This window comes from Mixophyes fleayi, chromosome 9 (assembly GCF_038048845.1).
Source record: "Mixophyes fleayi isolate aMixFle1 chromosome 9, aMixFle1.hap1, whole genome shotgun sequence".
NCBI lineage: Eukaryota > Metazoa > Chordata > Amphibia > Anura > Limnodynastidae > Mixophyes > Mixophyes fleayi.
In genome coordinates this window covers 123,097,285-123,114,668 of record NC_134410.1, presented here as the reverse complement: position 1 = coordinate 123,114,668, position 17,384 = coordinate 123,097,285, and the positions used below count along the sequence as shown (strand labels likewise).

The following is a 17,384-nucleotide window of genomic DNA, read 5'->3' as shown; positions in this document are numbered from 1 at the left end:
CCGGCATGTCTGGATTTGTCTTGTTGCCCAATAATCGTCTTCATCTATTTCTGGTTTTCTATAATTTACAGTGTTGACCACAATCTGAATCCTATAACACCCTCAATGTTTCTCAACTCCTGTCCACAAGCACCTTTAATAAGTTCTGTTTAGAAGAGCTCTTTACAGGAGCATTTTAACGTTGTCAATGTACAGTAAGGGTGTGCCACTCTCAACCGCACACACTCACATCCGAATCACGCTCTGGGCATCTCAAAGTTACTTATATTTTTGCCGTATTTCTTGCTCCAGCTACAGGGGCAGTCTAAGTCCTGATCAGTAGTGATGACAGTATTGTATGCATGCTATAATAAGTGTTTGCAATTAGGAGCAACTGTAAAAATGTGTCATTGCTCTGTCGCTTACCATCCAGCCAGGTCGCTGCAGTATTTGTCCGAAAGTGTATGAAAATAATATTGTGATCTGTGAGGTGGTCAAAATTGACTGCAAATGACTTGAATTTAGTGTTATTGAGGTTAATAATAACGTAGAAACAAAATAAGAGCAAAATTATGCGATTTTACCATATTTTAGGATTTTTTCTCAAAAATCCAAAACCAAAACCAAAACACACGAGGGCGGTTTTGCCAAAACCAAAACACAAAGCTAATCCACATCCAAAACCAAAACCAGTTCACGGGGGTCAGTGAGCATCTCTAATTTTATGCTCTGTAGACATTAAGATCATCCTAATAAAGTTATTTCATGGGGTAAAAAAAACTTGAAAAAAAAATACTTTTTATTGTTTTATCACTAATGCCTGTATTATTATCAGGTGACATTTATTTTTAAAAAAAAATCTGTGCATTCTTTTGCAAATTTATATTACACATATATATATGATGTATCCTGCAGTGTCTGGTGTAGTAGAACAGACCTGCACCCATATTCATCACTTCCCTTTTATTGACTAAAAATAGTGTAGTGCAATAGCTGCGTTGTAATTGCCAGTTCTCTAGAAAATAAGGAAGAACCAGAGGTTAGTTACTCAGAAACTTACAGGACGGTAATTCTCAGCTATCGCAAGTCATTATCCAAACAATTCTTTCTGGGGCATTGTTCCGAATCCTGTGTCTGTAAAGTGAACAGGTGAGTGATCCAATCATTATTGTTACCTGAATTTCATGGTCTCCCTCATCCTTTTCGTCTGGGACTCCAGCGATTAGTCAGTAAGACAATGGGATTCTGGTCTGAGAAATATCTCAATAGGAAACTGAAAGTATCAAAGAAAATATTTTGTTTCAGGAAAAAACTTTTCTCCATATATATCAACGGAAACAAGAGTTATATGTTCTAAAGCAATGATTCTCGACTCAAGACATACCCTAACTACCCCCAACAGGTCATGTTTTCATTACCTGTTAGGGGTAGTTTGGGTTGCGAGGAAAATCAAGCAGAGATTCCGGCTAGATCATCGGCTTGCGGACGTTCCGGAAACACCTTGTGCCAAATTGAATCTCCCCCATAGAGTTGGATGTCAAAGCGCAGTATAGCGCATAATTTTGAGTTGTTGCACATTGGGAGCAATTGTTTATATGGGTGAAGTCCGGAGAGGCTGACCTGGGTGTAAATGTCCTATTTCTCATCGTCAATACCTACTAGAAGCATATACATGGTACACTCATTATCTTATTAACATATTTCTGTTTGTGGTCTCCGTTTGGGTACTTTTGAGTAAGAGATTAAAAGAGATTGTGCGTAAACTCTACAATTAATCATTGAAGCATATTGAGGTTTGTGGTGAGTATTTGTGCACTTTCTAGAAATTGTTTCCTTACTACACTAAATGGTTCATCACCTACCTGACTAAAATTATATATTGATGGTTCCCAACCATTGATTGAAATGTCGTCTGCACTATGTTTACAAAATTACGCTAGATTAAATATGTTTAATCTGAAAAATATTTCCAAGTCTTATTTACAAAAATGGATAACAAAGACATACAATATATTGCACAAATGAGTTTCAGAAAATAAAATAGGAAATAAAATCAGAGTCACTACTTACTAGTTAAGATCTGATGTGGGAGGGAACACAATTGAGAAGGATGTGACATTTCAGTCTTGATAGACTCCCTCAAAGAAATGAACACTGTACAATCATCGTCACCATTTATTTATATAGCGCCACTGATTCTGCAGCACTGTACAGAGAACTCATTCACATCAGTCCCTGTCCCATTGCAGCTTACAGTCTAAATACCCTAATATACACAGACAGACAGAGAGAGAGAGAGAGAGAGAGAGAGAGAGAGAGAGAGAGAGAGAGAGAGAGAGAGAGAGAGAGAGAGAGAGAGAGAGAGAGAGAGAGAGAGAGAGAGAGAGAGAGAGAGAGAATAGGGTCAATATTGATAGCAGCCAATTAACCTACCAGTATGTTTTTGGAGTGTGGGAGGAAACTGGAGCACCCGGAGGAAACCCACGCAAACATGGGGAGAACATACAAACTCCACACATGGTGGAGAAATGAACTCATGACCCCAGTGCTGTGAGGCCAAAGTGCTAACCACTAAGCCACCTTGCTGCCCTACTACTGATACAAGGAATTTTTAAACAATTTCTTGTTGGCTCTTCACCTCCCACCTTGGGGTTAGATGGATGCCCAAAATTACACAGGGCTTTCAAAGTAAATTATGGATGTCCTGTGACCTGGCATTTCACAAGACCTGAGTCCTCACCTCTGCTCGTTTGGCCTGGCTAAGTCTAACTCCTCTGCATACTAAAAATACTCAGAGATTTTATCTATCTCTAGACCTGGCTATTTTTTAAAAAGCACTAGTACTATGTGGCTGCAAGAATGAATCACTATGATAAGACAAAAAGAACCCAAATTGTTGATAATTGCATAGTGATACTTTTCTTGTTCAGTACGCTGTGATATGTACAGCGCTACGGAATTTGCTGGCGCTATATAAATAAATGTTGATGATGATGTGTGACGTTTCCTGTTTATAAGATATTAATCATAGGTTGTACAACGTGGAGGCAAGGGGACTATGTTGAAAAAGTAGAAGATAGTGATTAAAATGAAATGATTGTGTTATATTGTGTCTGAAACATTAAAAGTAAAATCCTGTTATTTGATTTTCAGCTCAGAAACCTTTCGGGATGCAGAACACATCGGAGAATTTCATCGGCTGTAAGCCTCAACCAATTAACGTTTTCATCTCCATCGGTCTGAGCCTCATCTTCTTAGTTGGTTTTGCGTTGAACTGTATCAGTTTATGGATATTTTGGTTTCGGGTCAAACAGTGGGATTCAACTATAGTCCTCCAGTTCAACTTGGCCATCTCCGATGCCATCATCACCCCGGCAGCTCCAGTGATCATTATCTATTTTGTTGCTGACCACTGGACTTTCGGGACATTCTTTTGCCAGTTTAAGGTCTTCCTGCTCAGTACTCACATGTATGGGAGTATTATTTTCCTCACTTTAATCAGTATTCACAGATATTTTACTGTTGCTCACAATGTCAAAAGAACTGCCTTGACCAACAAGTCGTTCATTACCAAACTGTGCTTTGTTATTTGGGGTTGTCTCTGTTTACACGGAATCCCATTTTTCTTGCTTCTAAAAACTTCTGAAGTTCATGGCGTGACAAAATGCTTTAGTATTCATCAAAATGAAAACACCCTTTCATATTTTGTCTTGAATAGTGTGCTCCTCCTCTTTGGCCTCCTCGTTCCTTTCTCCGTAACATTGGTCTGCTACAGTCTCCTGAGTCGCTATATTCTCAAGGTGAATCCTATGAACACGCTCAGTAAAGTAATGGTGTCTAAAGCCGTACAGACCATATTTTTCTCCTTAATCATATTTATAGTCTGCTATATTCCCATACATATCACCAGAACAATGGGAGTTGCAATCATTCAGTTCTTTCCAACATCATGTTCTTTACTGGAAAGACTTGAGGTTGCCTATTACATTACATGGTTATTAACAGAAACAAATTGCTGTTTGGATCCCATATTATACTGTTTTGCCTCCGAAAGATTTAAGTACACGTTTACCAGTTGGTGTAGCTTTCTGCACAGCCGTAATAAAGATCGGGGAATCACAAAAGACAACGATCAAGGAAATCCAGAACAGACTTCAGAAGATCCTCACCAGGGTCCTCCACCGACTGGGAGCTCGATGGAGATAGATGCCAGTGAAAATCAATCTAGTAAATAACTGACAAGAGAATGGAAAAACATTTCCGGATGGTGTCATCACTAACTGCTCAATAAAGACAATAAGACATCAACTTCCACTCAAATCATGGTGTCGAAATCCGTAGAGACCGTATTTGTCTACTATTTCTACAAAAATGTTTCGGGTCAAAAAAAGTTACCTGTTCTTTGCTGGAATGTGAAGTGTGTTCTAAATTCAATTGGTTGAAATTCATGGTGTTTTACAAAATCTTCCAGTTCTTATTCTTTTCCACCCCTGATGCCAGCACATTTTGTTGAGTAATTCATTATTTGTCCAAATGTTATCATCTTTCCATTTTGAGACAGAGGTTTGCATAACTCGGTGCAAATCATGTGCCCATTGCTGTGCCCTTGATTTGCTTATGATAATCTCTCTCATACCAAAAGTATAGATTTAAGTTCACGTTTGCCATCTGGTGTCGATTTCTGCACAGCCGTGGTAAAGATCAAGGAAACACAACAGACAATGCTCAAGGTAATCAAGTAGTGTGAGCTTCAGAAGATCTTTACCCAACAGACAGAAATGGGGACAGCTAGGGGTGAAAAGTAGTTTGCAATGTAAATCAGAACCAGCAAAAAAAGGGAAAGAAATTTCTTTATGGTCTATATGTCAATTCTTACTACTTAAGACAATTAAACATGAAGGTCTAATTGATTGTATTGTAGAACATGAAAGGCAAATGACCACTAATTATGTGATTGTAATCAGTAAAACCTTTGCTTCGTATGCATAGGAATTATGTAACTCGTTGTATATTTCTGAGCTGGAAGATGCAGCTACTGTTGTCTAATGTTGCCCAATGAATTGTGAACATTTCCTGCGAAAAGAGTAACTAAGAATATGGAACCTTAGAGAGTTATATATGTGTATGTTATGTATAGCTTCACTAAGGCATCTGCATTTACAAGATCTTATCTCTTCTCAGAAATGTCCAGCACATTTTAAAGGAAGAAATGTGAATGATTGTATTGCATTTTTGACCATGGCGCAGTTCTGTATTGCTGCATTAATCGGTGCTTTTTTTTTTTTTTAAATATTATGCATGATATACATGTATATGCACGACAAATAAATATGTGTTTAATGCACTAAGTAATTGCTGATGTTGCCCATCAGGTCTCCCATCAGGTTGTCAGAAGTTGAGTAGCTATCAGGGGGGAAAGAGGACTTATAAAGTTGCAAACTAATTACTTAATTAGAGCAATCAGATGGATTAGTAAGCAATGAAATAGTTAAGTGCACTAACATGCTCACAGGATACTAAACACAAAAATAATAGGTGTAAAATTCACACGTTAACACAATATATCTATGCACAGCATCAACTGAGATTAGAACAGTTCAATATTTGCAACATATCATATAGAAAACATCATATTATTTAATGGTTACTGCAGAGAGTAACAAAATATTTGTTCAGCAGGAGTTATGGTGGATAGACAGATTCTACATTTCTATGATAAAACTCAGGATAATTGCAATAATATTAGAATATTAAATGGGAAATCATCAAAACATACATTAACATATTTAATAAATGAATAAATGTCCCATCAATATCATATGATTATTCTGAACATTTATAACATAGTAAACTTCATTGAAAACTCTCCGCCCTGTATAAGTTATTTCAACAGATCTTTTCCACTGGTGCCCAAACTAACCCGGCATGTCTGGATTTGTCTTGTTGCCCAATAATCGTCTTCATCTATTTCTGGTTTTCTATAATTTACAGTGTTGACCACAATCTGAATCCTATAACACCCTCAATGTTTCTCAACTCCTGTCCACAAGCACCTTTAATAAGTTCTGTTTAGAAGAGCTCTTTACAGGAGCATTTTAACGTTGTCAATGTACAGTAAGGGTGTGCCACACTCAACCGCACACACACACATCCGAATCACGCTCTGGGCATCTCAAAGTTACTTATATTTTTGCCGTATTTCTTGCTCCAGCTACAGGGGCAGTCTAAGTCCTGATCAGTAGTGATGACAGTATTGTATGCATGCTATAATAAGTGTTTGCAATTAGGAGCAACTGTAAAAATGTATTTTATGTAGAGATGCTCAGGCTTGGTTTCCCGAGAACCGAATATACCCGAACTTAGCAGATCCGAGTACCGATTCGCGCCGGCTCGGTACCTTCACGCTTTTTGGATTTGAAAACAAGGCAAAACGTCATGGTGACGTCGTCGGATCTCGGATCTCGCGATTTTTGGATTCCTTTCTAAGATCCAAAATAAAGGTGGGTGGGAGGGAGGGCGGACCCCCATTTTTATTTTCTGCCACTCCTGTGTGCCAATGTGTCCTAGATGTGCTAGGAACTGCCGTGTGTTTGTGTCATTGCTCTGTCGCTTACCATCCAGCCAGGTCGCTGCAGTATTTGTCCGAAAGTGTATGAAAATAATATTGTGATCTGTGAGGTGGTCAAAATTGACTGCAAATGACTTGAATTTAGTGTTATTGAGGTTAATAATAACGTAGGAACAAAAAAAGAGCAAAATTATGCGATTTTACCATATTTTAGGATTTTTTCTCAAAAATCCAAAACCAAAACCAAAACACACGAGGGCGGTTTTGCCAAAACCAAAACACAAAGCTAATCCACATCCAAAACCAAAACCAGTTCACGGGGGTCAGTGAGCATCTCTAATTTTATGCTCTGTAGACATTAAGATCATCCTAATAAAGTTATTTCATGGGGAAAAAAAAAACTTTTTATTGTTTTATCACTAATGCCTGTATTATTATCAGGTGACATTTATTTTTTTAAAAAATCTGTGCATTCTTTTGCAAATTTATATTCCACATATATATAGGATGTATCCTGCAGTGTCTGGTGTAGTAGAACAGACCTACACCCGTATTTATCAGCGTAGGTATCTTCAGATCCGCTCCTTGTTGAATTGCAGAGTGCGCAGAGTAGAGTTACGTGCGTATTTGAACAAACACATGTCTTGAGGAATCAGGTCCTTAGACTTTTAGATCTTAGACTAGTAATCAATTTAGCACAGACACATGCCAACGCGCAGTACAACTGAGCACATTACCTCTGTTTCTGAAAATGTTCAGTATTTACAATTGACTTCCCTCACTTCCCTTTTATTGACTAAAAATAGTGTAGTGCAATAGCTGCGTTGTAATTGCCAGTTCTCTAGAAAATAAGGAAGAACCAGAGGTTAGTTACTCAGAATCTTACAGGAAGGTAATTCTCAGCTATCGCAAGACATTATCTAAACAATTCTTTCTGGGGCATTGTTCCGAATCCTGTGTCTGTAAAGTGAACAGGTGAGTGATCCAATCATTATTGTTACCTGAATTTCATGGTCTCCCTCATCCTTTTCGTCTGGGACTCCAGCGATTAGTCAGTAAGACAATGGGATTCTGGTCTGAGAAATATCTCAATAGGAAACTGAAATTATTAAAGAAAATATTTTGTTTCAGGAAAAAACTTTTCTCCATATGTATCAACGGAAACAAGAGTTGATATGTTTTAAAGCAATGATTCTCGACTCAAGACATACCCTAACTACCCCCAACAGGTCATGTTTTTATTACCTGTTAGGGGTAGTTTGGGTTGCGAGGAAAATCAAGCAGAGATTCCGGCTAGATCATCGGCTTGCGGACGTTCCGGAAACGCCTCGCGCCAAATTGAATCTCCCCCATAGAGTTGGATGTCAAAGCGCAGTATAGCGCATAATTTTGAGTTGTTGCACATTGGGAGTAATTGTTTATGTGGGTGAAGTCCGGAGAGGCTGACCTGGGTGTAAATGTCCTATTTCTCATCGTCAATACCTACTAGAAGCATATACATGGTACACTCATTATCTTATTAACATATTTCTGTTTGTGGTCTCCGTTTGGGTACTTTTGAGTAAGAGATTAAAAGAGATTGTGCGTAAACTCTACAATTAATCATTGAAGCATATTGAGGTTTGTGGTGAGTATTTGTGCACTTTCTAGAAATTGTTTCCTCACTACACTAAATGGTTCATCACCTACCTGACTAAAATTATATATTGATGGTTCCCAACCATTGATTGAAATGTCGTCTGCACTATGTTTACAAAATTACGCTAGATTAAATATGTTTAATCTGAAAAATATTTCCAAGTCTTATTTACAAAAATGGATAACAAAGACATACAATATATTGCACAAATGAGTTTCAGAAAATAAAATAGGAAATAAAATCAGAGTCACTACTTACTAGTTAAGATCTGATGTGGGAGGGAACACAATTGAGAAGGATGGGACATTTCAGTCTTGATAGACTCCCTCAAAGAAATGAACACTGTACAATCATCATCACCATTTATTTATATAGCGCCACTGATTCTGCAGCGCTGTACAGAGAACTCATTCACATCAGTCCCTGTCCCATTGCAGCTTACAGTCTAAATACCCTAATATACACACACAGAGAGAGAGAGAGAGAGAGAGAGAGAGAATAGGGTCAATATTGATAGCAGCCAATTAACCTACCAGTATGTTTTTGGAGTGTGGGAGGAAACTGGAGCACCCGGAGGAAACCCACGCAAACATGGGGAGAACATACAAACTCCACACATGGTCGAGGAATGAACTCATGACCCCAGTGCTGTGAGGCCAAAGTGCTAACCACTAAGCCACCTTGCTGCCCTACTACTGATACAAGGAATTTTTAAACAATTTCTTGTTGGCTCTTCACCTCCCACCTTGGGGTTAGATGGATGCCCAAAATTACACAGGGCTTTCAAAGTAAATTATGGATGTCCTGTGACCTGGCATTTCACAAGACCTGAGTCCTCACCTCTGCTCGTTCGGCCTGGCTAAGGCTAACTCCTCTGCATACTCAAAATACTCAGAGATTTTATCTGTCTCTGGGCCTGGCTATTTTTTAAAAAGCACTAGTATTATGTGGCTGCAAGAATGAATCACTATGATAAGACAAAAAGAACCCAAATTGTTGATAATTGCATAGTGCTACTTTTCTTGTTCAGTACGCTGTGATATGTACAGCGCTACGGAATTTGCTGGCGCTATATAAATAAATGTTGATGATGATGTGTGACGTTTCCTGTTTATAAGATAGTAATCATAGGTGGTACAACGTGGAGGCAAAGGGACTATGTTGAAAAAGTAGAAGATCGTGATTGAAATGAAATGATTGTGTTATATTGTGTCTGAAACATTAAAAGTAAAATCCTGTTATTTGATTTTCAGCTCAGAAACCTTTCGGGATGCAGAACACATCGGAGAATTTCATCGGCTGTAAGCCTCAACCAATTAACGTTTTCATCTCCATCGGTCTGAGCCTCATCTTCTTAGTTGGTTTTGCGTTGAACTGTATCAGTTTATGGATATTTTGGTTTCGGGTCAAACAGTGGGATTCAACTGTAGTCCTCCAGTTCAACTTGGCCATCTCCGATGCCATCATCACCCCGGCAGCTCCAGCGATCATTATCTATTTTGTTGCTGACCACTGGACTTTTGGGACATTTCTCTGCCAATTTAAAGTCTTCCTGCTCAGCACTCACATGTACGGGAGTATTATTTTCCTCACTTTAATCAGTATTCACAGATATTTTACTGTTGCTCACAATGTCAAAAGAACTGCCTTGACCAACAAGTCGTTCATTACCAAACTGTGCTTTGTTATTTGGGGTTGTCTCTGTTTACACGGAATCCCATTTTTCTTGCTTCTAAAAACTTCTGAAGTTCATGGCGTGACAAAATGCTTTAGTATTCATCAAAATGAAAACGCCCTTTCATATTTTGTCTTGAATAGTGTGCTCCTCCTCTTTGGCCTCCTCGTTCCTTTCTCCGTAACATTGGTCTGCTACAGTCTCCTGAGTCGATATATTCTCAAGGTGAATCCTATGAACACGCTCAGTAAAGTCATGGTGTCTAAAGCCGTACAGACCATATTTTTCTCCTTAATCATATTTATAGTCTGCTATATTCCCATACATATCACCAGAACAATGGGAGTTGCAATCATTCAGTTCTTTCCAACATCATGTTCTTTACTGGAAAGACTTGAGGTTGCCTATTACATTACATGGTTATTAGCAGAAACAAATTGCTGTTTGGATCCCATATTATACTGTTTTGCCTCCGAAAGATTTAAGTACACGTTTACCAGTTGGTGTAGCTTTCTGCACAGCCGTAATAAAGATCGGGGAATCACAAAAGACAACGATCAAGGAAATCCAGAACAGACTTCAGAAGATCCTCACCAGGGTCCTCCACCGACTGGGAGCTCGATGGAGATAGATGCCAGTGAAAATCAATCTAGTAAATAACTGACAAGAGAATGGAAAAACATTTCCGGATGGTGTCATCACTAACTGCTCAATAAAGACAATAAGACATCAACTTCCACTCAAATCATGGTGTCGAAATCCGTAGAGACCGTATTTGTCTACTATTTCTACAAAAATGTTTCGGGTCAAAAAAAGTTACCTGTTCTTTGCTGGAATGTGAAGTGTGTTCTAAATTCAATTGGATGAAATTGATGGTGTTTTACAAAATCTTCCAGTTCTTATTCTTTTCCACCCCTGATGCCAGCACATTTTGTTGAGTAATTCATTATTTGTCCAAATGTTATCATCTTTCCATTTTGAGACAGAGGTTTGCATAACTCGGTGCAAATCATGTGCCCATTGCTGTGCCCTTGATTTGCTTATGATAATCTCTCTCATACCAAAAGTATAGATTTAAGTTCACGTTTGCCATCTGGTGTCGATTTCTGCACAGCCGTGGTAAAGATCAAGGAAACACAACAGACAACGCTCAAGGTAATCAAGTAGTGTGAGCTTCAGAAGATCTTTACCCAACAGACAGAAATGGGGACAGCTAGGGGTGAAAAGTAGTTTGCAATGTAAATCAGAACCAGCAAAAAAAGGGAAAGAAATTTCTTTATGGTCTATATGTCAATTCTTACTACTTAAGACAATTAAACATGAAGGTCTAATTGATTGTATTGTAGAACATGAAAGGCAAATGACCACTAATTATGTGATTGTAATCAGTAAAACCTTTGCTTCGTATGCATAGGAATTATGTAACTCGTTGTATATTTCTGAGCTGGAAGATGCAGCTACTGTTGTCTAATGTTGCCCAATGAATTGTGAACATTTCCTGCGAAAAGAGTAACTAAGAATATGGAACCTTAGAGAGTTATATATGTGTATGTTATGTATAGCTTCACTAAGGCATCTGCATTTACAAGATCTTATCTCTTCTCAGAAATGTCCAGCACATTTTAAAGGAAGAAATGTGAATGATTGTATTGCATTTTTGACCATGGCGCAGTTCTGTATTGCTGCATTAATCGGTGCTTTTTTTTTTTTTTAAATATTATGCATGATATACATGTATATGCACGACAAATAAATATGTGTTTAATGCACTAAGTAATTGCTGATGTTGCCCATCAGGTCTCCCATCAGGTTGTCAGAAGTTGAGTAGCTATCAGGGGGGAAAGAGGACTTATAAAGTTGCAAACTAATTACTTAATTAGAGCAATCAGATTGATTAGTAAGCAATGAAATAGTTAAGTGCACTAACATGCTCACAGGATACTAAACACAAAAATAATAGGTGTAAAATTCACACGTTAACACAATATATCTATACACAGCATCAACTGAGATTAGAACAGTTCAATATTTGCAACATATCATATAGAAAACATCATATTATTTAATGGTTACTGCAGAGAGTAACAAAATATTTGTTCAGCAGGAGTTATGGTGGATAGACAGATTCTACATTTCTATGATAAAACTCATGATAATTGCAATAATATTAGAACTTAAATTAGAAATCAAAACATACATTAACATTTAATAAATGAATAAATGTCCCATCAAAATCATATGATTATTATGAACATTTATAACATAGTAAACTTCATTGAAAACTCTCCGCCCTGTATAAGTTATTTCAACAGATCTTTTCCACTGGTGCCCAAACTAACCCGGCATGTCTGGATTTGTCTTGTTGCCCAATAATCGTCTTCATCTATTTCTGGTTTTCTATAATTTACAGTGTTGACCACAATCTGAATCCTATAACACCCTCAATGTTTCTCAACTCCTGTCCACAAGCACCTTTAATAAGTTCTGTTTAGAAGAGCTCTTTACAGGAGCATTTTAACGTTGTCAATGTACAGTAAGGGTGTGCCACACTCAACCACACACAGTCACATCCTAATCACGCTCTGGGCATCTCAAAGTTACTTATATTTTTGCCGTATTTCTTGCTCCAGCTACAGGGGCAGTCTAAGTCCTGATCAGTAGTGATGACAGTCTCGTATGCATGCTATAATAAGTGTTTGCAATTAGGAGCAACTGTAAAAATGTATTTTATGTAGAGATGCTCAGGCTTGGTTTCCTGAGAACCAAATATACCCGAACTTAGCAGATTCGAGTACTGAGCCGAGCCAGCTCGGTACCTTCAATCTTTTTCGGATTTGAAAATGAAGCAAAACATCATTGTGACGTCGTCGGATCTCAGATCTCGCAATTTTTGGATTCCTTTTTAAGATCTAAAATAACGATGGGTTGGAGGGAGGGTGGACCCCCATTTTTCTTTTCTGCCACTGCTGTGTGCCAATGTGTCCTAGATGTGCTAGGAACTGCCGTGTGTTTGTGTCATTGCTCTGTCGCTTACCATCCAGCCAGGTCGCTGCAGTATTTGTCCGAAAGTGTATGAAAATAATATTGTGATCTGTGAGGTGGTCAAAATTGACTGCAAATGACTTTAATTTAGTGTTATTGAGGTTAATAATAACGTAGAAACAAAAAAAGAACAAAATAATGCGATTTTACCATATTTTAGGATTTTTTCTCAAAAATCCAAAACCAAAACCAAAACACACGAGGGCGGTTTTGCCAAAACACACGAGGGCGGTTTTGCCAAAACCAAAACACAAAGCTAATCCACATCCAAAACCAGTTCAAGGGGGTCAGTGAGCATCTCTAATTTTATGCTCTGTAGACATTAAGATCATCCTAATAAAGTTATTTCATGGGGTAAAAAAAACTTGAAAAAAAAATACTTTTTATTGTTTTGTCACTAATGCCTGTATTATTATCAGGTGACATTCATTTAAAAAAAAAAATCTGTGCATTCTTTTGCAAATTTATATTCCACATATATATAGGATGTATCCTGCAGTGTCTGGTGTAGTAGAACAGACCTACACCCGTATTTATCAGCGTAGGTATCTTCAGATCCGCTCCTTGTTGAATTGCAGAGTGCGCAGAGTAGAGTTACGTGCGTATTTGAACAAACACATGTCTTGAGGAATCAGGTCCTTAGACTTTTAGATCTTAGACTAGTAATCAATTTAGCACAGACACATGCCAACGCGCAGTACAACTGAGCACATTACCTCTGTTTCTGAAAATATTCAGTATTTACAATTGACTTCCCTCACTTCCCTTTTATTGACTAAAAATAGTGTAGTGCAATAGCTGCGTTGTAATTGCCAGTTCTCTAGAAAATAAGGAAGAACCAGAGGTTAGTTACTCAGAAACTTACAGGAAGGTAATTCTCAGCTATCGCAAGACATTATCTAAACAATTCTTTCTGCGGCATTGTTCCGAATCCTGTGTCTGTAAAGTGAACAGGTGAGTGATCCAATCATTATTGTTACCTGAATTTCATGGTCTCCCTCATCCTTTTCGTCTGGGACTCCAGCGATTAGTCAGTAAGACAATGGGATTCTGGTCTGAGAAATATCTCAATAGGAAACTGAAATTATTAAAGAAAATATTTTGTTTCAGGAAAAAACTTTTCTCCATATGTATCAACGGAAACAAGAGTGATATGTTCTAAAGCAATGATTCTCGACTCAAGACATACCCTAACTACCCCCAACAGGTCATGTTTCATTACCTGTTAGGGGTAGTTTGGGTTGCGAGGAAAATCAAGCAGAGATTCCGGCTAGATCATCGGCTTGCGGACGTTCCGGAAACGCCTCGCGCCAAATTGAATCTCCCCCATAGAGTTGGATGTCAAAGCGCAGTATAGCGCATAGTTTTGAGTTGTTGCACATTGGGAGCAATTGTTTATGTGGGTGAAGTCCGGAGAGGCTGACCTGGGTGTAAATGTCCTATTTCTCATCGTCATTACCTACTAGAAGCATATACATGGTACACCCATTATCTTATTAACCATATTTCTGTTTGTGGTCTCAGTTTAGGGTACTTTTGAGTAAGAGATTAAAAGAGATTGTGCGTAAACTCTACAATTAATCATTGAAGCATATTGAGGTTTGTGGTGAGTATTTGTGCACTTTCTAGAAATTGTTTCCTCACTACACTAAATGGTTCATCACCTACCTGACTAAAATTATATATTGATGGTTCCCAACCATTGATTGAAATGTCGTCTGCACTATGTTTACAAAATTAAGCTAGATTAAATATGTTTAATCTGAAAAATATTTCCAAGTCTTATTTACAAAAATGGATAACAAAGACATACCACCATATATTGCACAAATGAGTTTCAGAAAATAAAATAGCAAATAAAATCAGAGTCACTACTTACTAGTTAAGATCTGATGTGGGAGGGAACACAATTGAGAAGGATGTGACATTTCAGTCTTGATAGACTCCCTCAAAGAAATGAACACTGTACAATCATCGTCACCATTTATTTATATAGCGCCACTGATTCTGCAGCACTGTACAGAGAACTCATTCACATCAGTCCCTGTCCCATTGCAGCTTACAGTCGAGAGAGAGAGAGAGAGAGAGAGAGAGAGAGAGAGAGAGAGAGAGAGAGAGAGAGAGAGAGAGAGAGAGAGAGAGAGAGAGAGAGAGAGAGAGAGAGAGAGAGAGAGAGAGAGAGAGAGAGAGAGAGAGAGAGAGAGAGAGAGAGAGAGAGAGAGAGAGAGAGAGAGGTAAATTTTGAATGCAGCCAATTAACCTACCAGTATGTTTTTGGAGTGTGGGAGGAAACTGGAGCACCCGGAGGAAACCCCACGCAAACATGGGGAGAACATACAAACTCCACACATGGTCGAGAAATAAACTCATGACCCCAGTGCTGTGAGGCCAAAGTGCTAACCACTAAGCCACCGTGCTGCCCTACTACTGATACAAGGAATTTTTAAAACCATTTGTTGTTGGCTCTTCACCTCCCACCTTGGGGTTGGATAGATGCCCAAAATTACACAGGGCTTTCGAAGTAAATTATGGATGTCCTGAGACCTGGCATTTCACAAGACCCGAGTCCTCACCTCTGCTCGTTCGGCCTGGCTAAGGCTAACTCCTCTGCATACTAAAAATACTCAGAGATTTTATCTGTCTCTGGGCCTGGCTAATTTTTAAAAAGCACTAGTACTATGTGGCTGCAAGAATGAATCACTATGATAAGACAAAATGAACCCAAATTGTTGATAATTGCATAGTGCTACTTTTCTTGTTCAGTACACTGCGATATGTACAGCGCTACGGAATTTGCTGCCGCTGTATAAATAAATGTTGATGATGATGTGTGACATTTCCCGTTTACAAGATATTAATCATAGGTTGTACAACGTGGAGGCAAAGGGACTGTGTTGAAAAAGTAGAAGATAGTGATTAAAATGAAATGATTGTGTTATATTGTGTCTGAAACATTAAAAGCAAAATCCTGTTATTTGATTTTCAGCTCAGAAACCTTTCGGGATGCAGAACACATCGGAGGATTTCATCGGCTGTAAGCCTCAACCAATTAACGTTTTCTTCTCCATCGGTCTGAGCCTCATCTTCTTAGTTGGTTTTGCGTTGAACTGTATCAGTTTATGGATATTTTGGTTTCGGGTCAAACAGTGGGATTCAACTGTAGTCCTCCAGTTCAACTTGGCCATCTCCGATGCCATCATCACCCCGGCAGCTCCAGTGATCATTATCTATTTTGTTGCTGACCACTGGACTTTCGGGACATTCTTTTGCCAATTTAAGGTCTTCCTGCTCAGCACTCACATGTACGGGAGTATTATTTTCCTCACTTTAATCAGTATTCACAGATATTTTACTGTTGCTCACAATGTCAAAAGAACTGCCTTGACCAACAAGTCGTTCATTACCAAACTGTGCTTTGTTATTTGGGGTTGTCTCTGTTTACACGGAATCCCATTTTTCTTGCTTCTAAAAACTTCTGAAGTTCATGGCGTGACAAAATGCTTTAGTATTCATCAAAATGAAAACACCCTTTCATATTTTGTCTTGAATAGTTTGCTCCTCCTCTTTGGCCTCCTCGTTCCTTTCTCCGTAACATTGGTCTGCTACAGTCTCCTGAGTCGATATATTCTCAAGGTGAATCCTATGAACACGCTCAGTAAAGTAATGGTGTCTAAAGCCGTACAGACCATATTTTTCTCCTTAATCATATTTATAATCTGTTATATTCCCATACATATCACCAGAACAATGGGAGTTGCAATCATCCAGTTCTTTCCAACATCATGTTCTTTACTGGAAAGACTTGAGGTTGCCTATTACATTACATGGTTATTAACAGAAACAAATTGCTGTTTGGATTGCATATTATACTGTTTTGCCTCCGAAAGATTTAAGTACACGTTTACCAGTTGGTGTAGCTTTCTGCACAGCCGTAATAAAGATTGGGGAATCACAAAAGACAACGATCAAGGAAATCCAGAACAGACTTCAGAAGATCCTCACCAGGGTCCTCCGCCGACTGGGAGCTCGATGGAGATAGATGCCAGTGAAAATCAATCTAGTAAATAACTGACAAGAGAATGGAAAAACATTTCCGGATGGTGTCATCACTAACTGCTCAATAAAGACAATAAGACATCAACTTCCACTCAAATCATGGTGTCGAAATCCGTAGAGACCGTATTTGTCTACTATTTCTACAAAAATGTTTCGGGTCAAAAAAAAATTACCTGTTCTTTGCTGGAATGTGAAGTGTGTTCTAAATTCAATTGGTTGAAATTTATGGTGTTTTACAAAATCTTCCAGTTCTTATTCTTTTCCACCCCTGATGCCAGCACATTTTGTTGAGTAATTCATTATTTGTCCAAATGTTATCATCTTTCCATTTTAAGACAGAGGTTTGCATAACTCGGTGCAAATCATGTGCCCATTGCTGTGCCCTTGATTTGCTTATGATAATCTCTCTCATACCAAAAGTATAG

The 17,384-nt window shown here is 38.4% G+C and overlaps 3 protein-coding genes across 3 annotated transcripts; all 3 read left to right on the top strand.

The window, feature by feature from the left end:
• The first annotated feature begins 1,020 nt into the window (after positions 1 to 1,020).
• On the top strand, positions 1,021 to 4,252 carry LOC142101715 (P2Y purinoceptor 4-like). The gene is made up of 2 exons (XM_075186099.1): positions 1,021 to 1,128; positions 3,133 to 4,252. The coding sequence occupies exon 2, from the start codon at positions 3,150 to 3,152 to the stop codon at positions 4,212 to 4,214; it is 1,065 nt and encodes a 354-aa protein (XP_075042200.1). The 5' UTR covers positions 1,021 to 1,128; positions 3,133 to 3,149; the 3' UTR covers positions 4,215 to 4,252.
• Positions 4,253 to 7,438: 3,186 nt separating this feature from the next.
• On the top strand, positions 7,439 to 10,559 carry LOC142101714 (P2Y purinoceptor 4-like). The gene is made up of 2 exons (XM_075186097.1): positions 7,439 to 7,522; positions 9,440 to 10,559. The coding sequence occupies exon 2, from the start codon at positions 9,457 to 9,459 to the stop codon at positions 10,519 to 10,521; it is 1,065 nt and encodes a 354-aa protein (XP_075042198.1). The 5' UTR covers positions 7,439 to 7,522; positions 9,440 to 9,456; the 3' UTR covers positions 10,522 to 10,559.
• Positions 10,560 to 15,906: 5,347 nt separating this feature from the next.
• Positions 15,907 to 16,971, top strand: LOC142101884 (P2Y purinoceptor 4-like). Its single transcript, XM_075186313.1, has one exon. The coding sequence runs from the start codon at positions 15,907 to 15,909 to the stop codon at positions 16,969 to 16,971; it is 1,065 nt and encodes a 354-aa protein (XP_075042414.1).
• Positions 16,972 to 17,384: the final 413 nt, after the last annotated feature.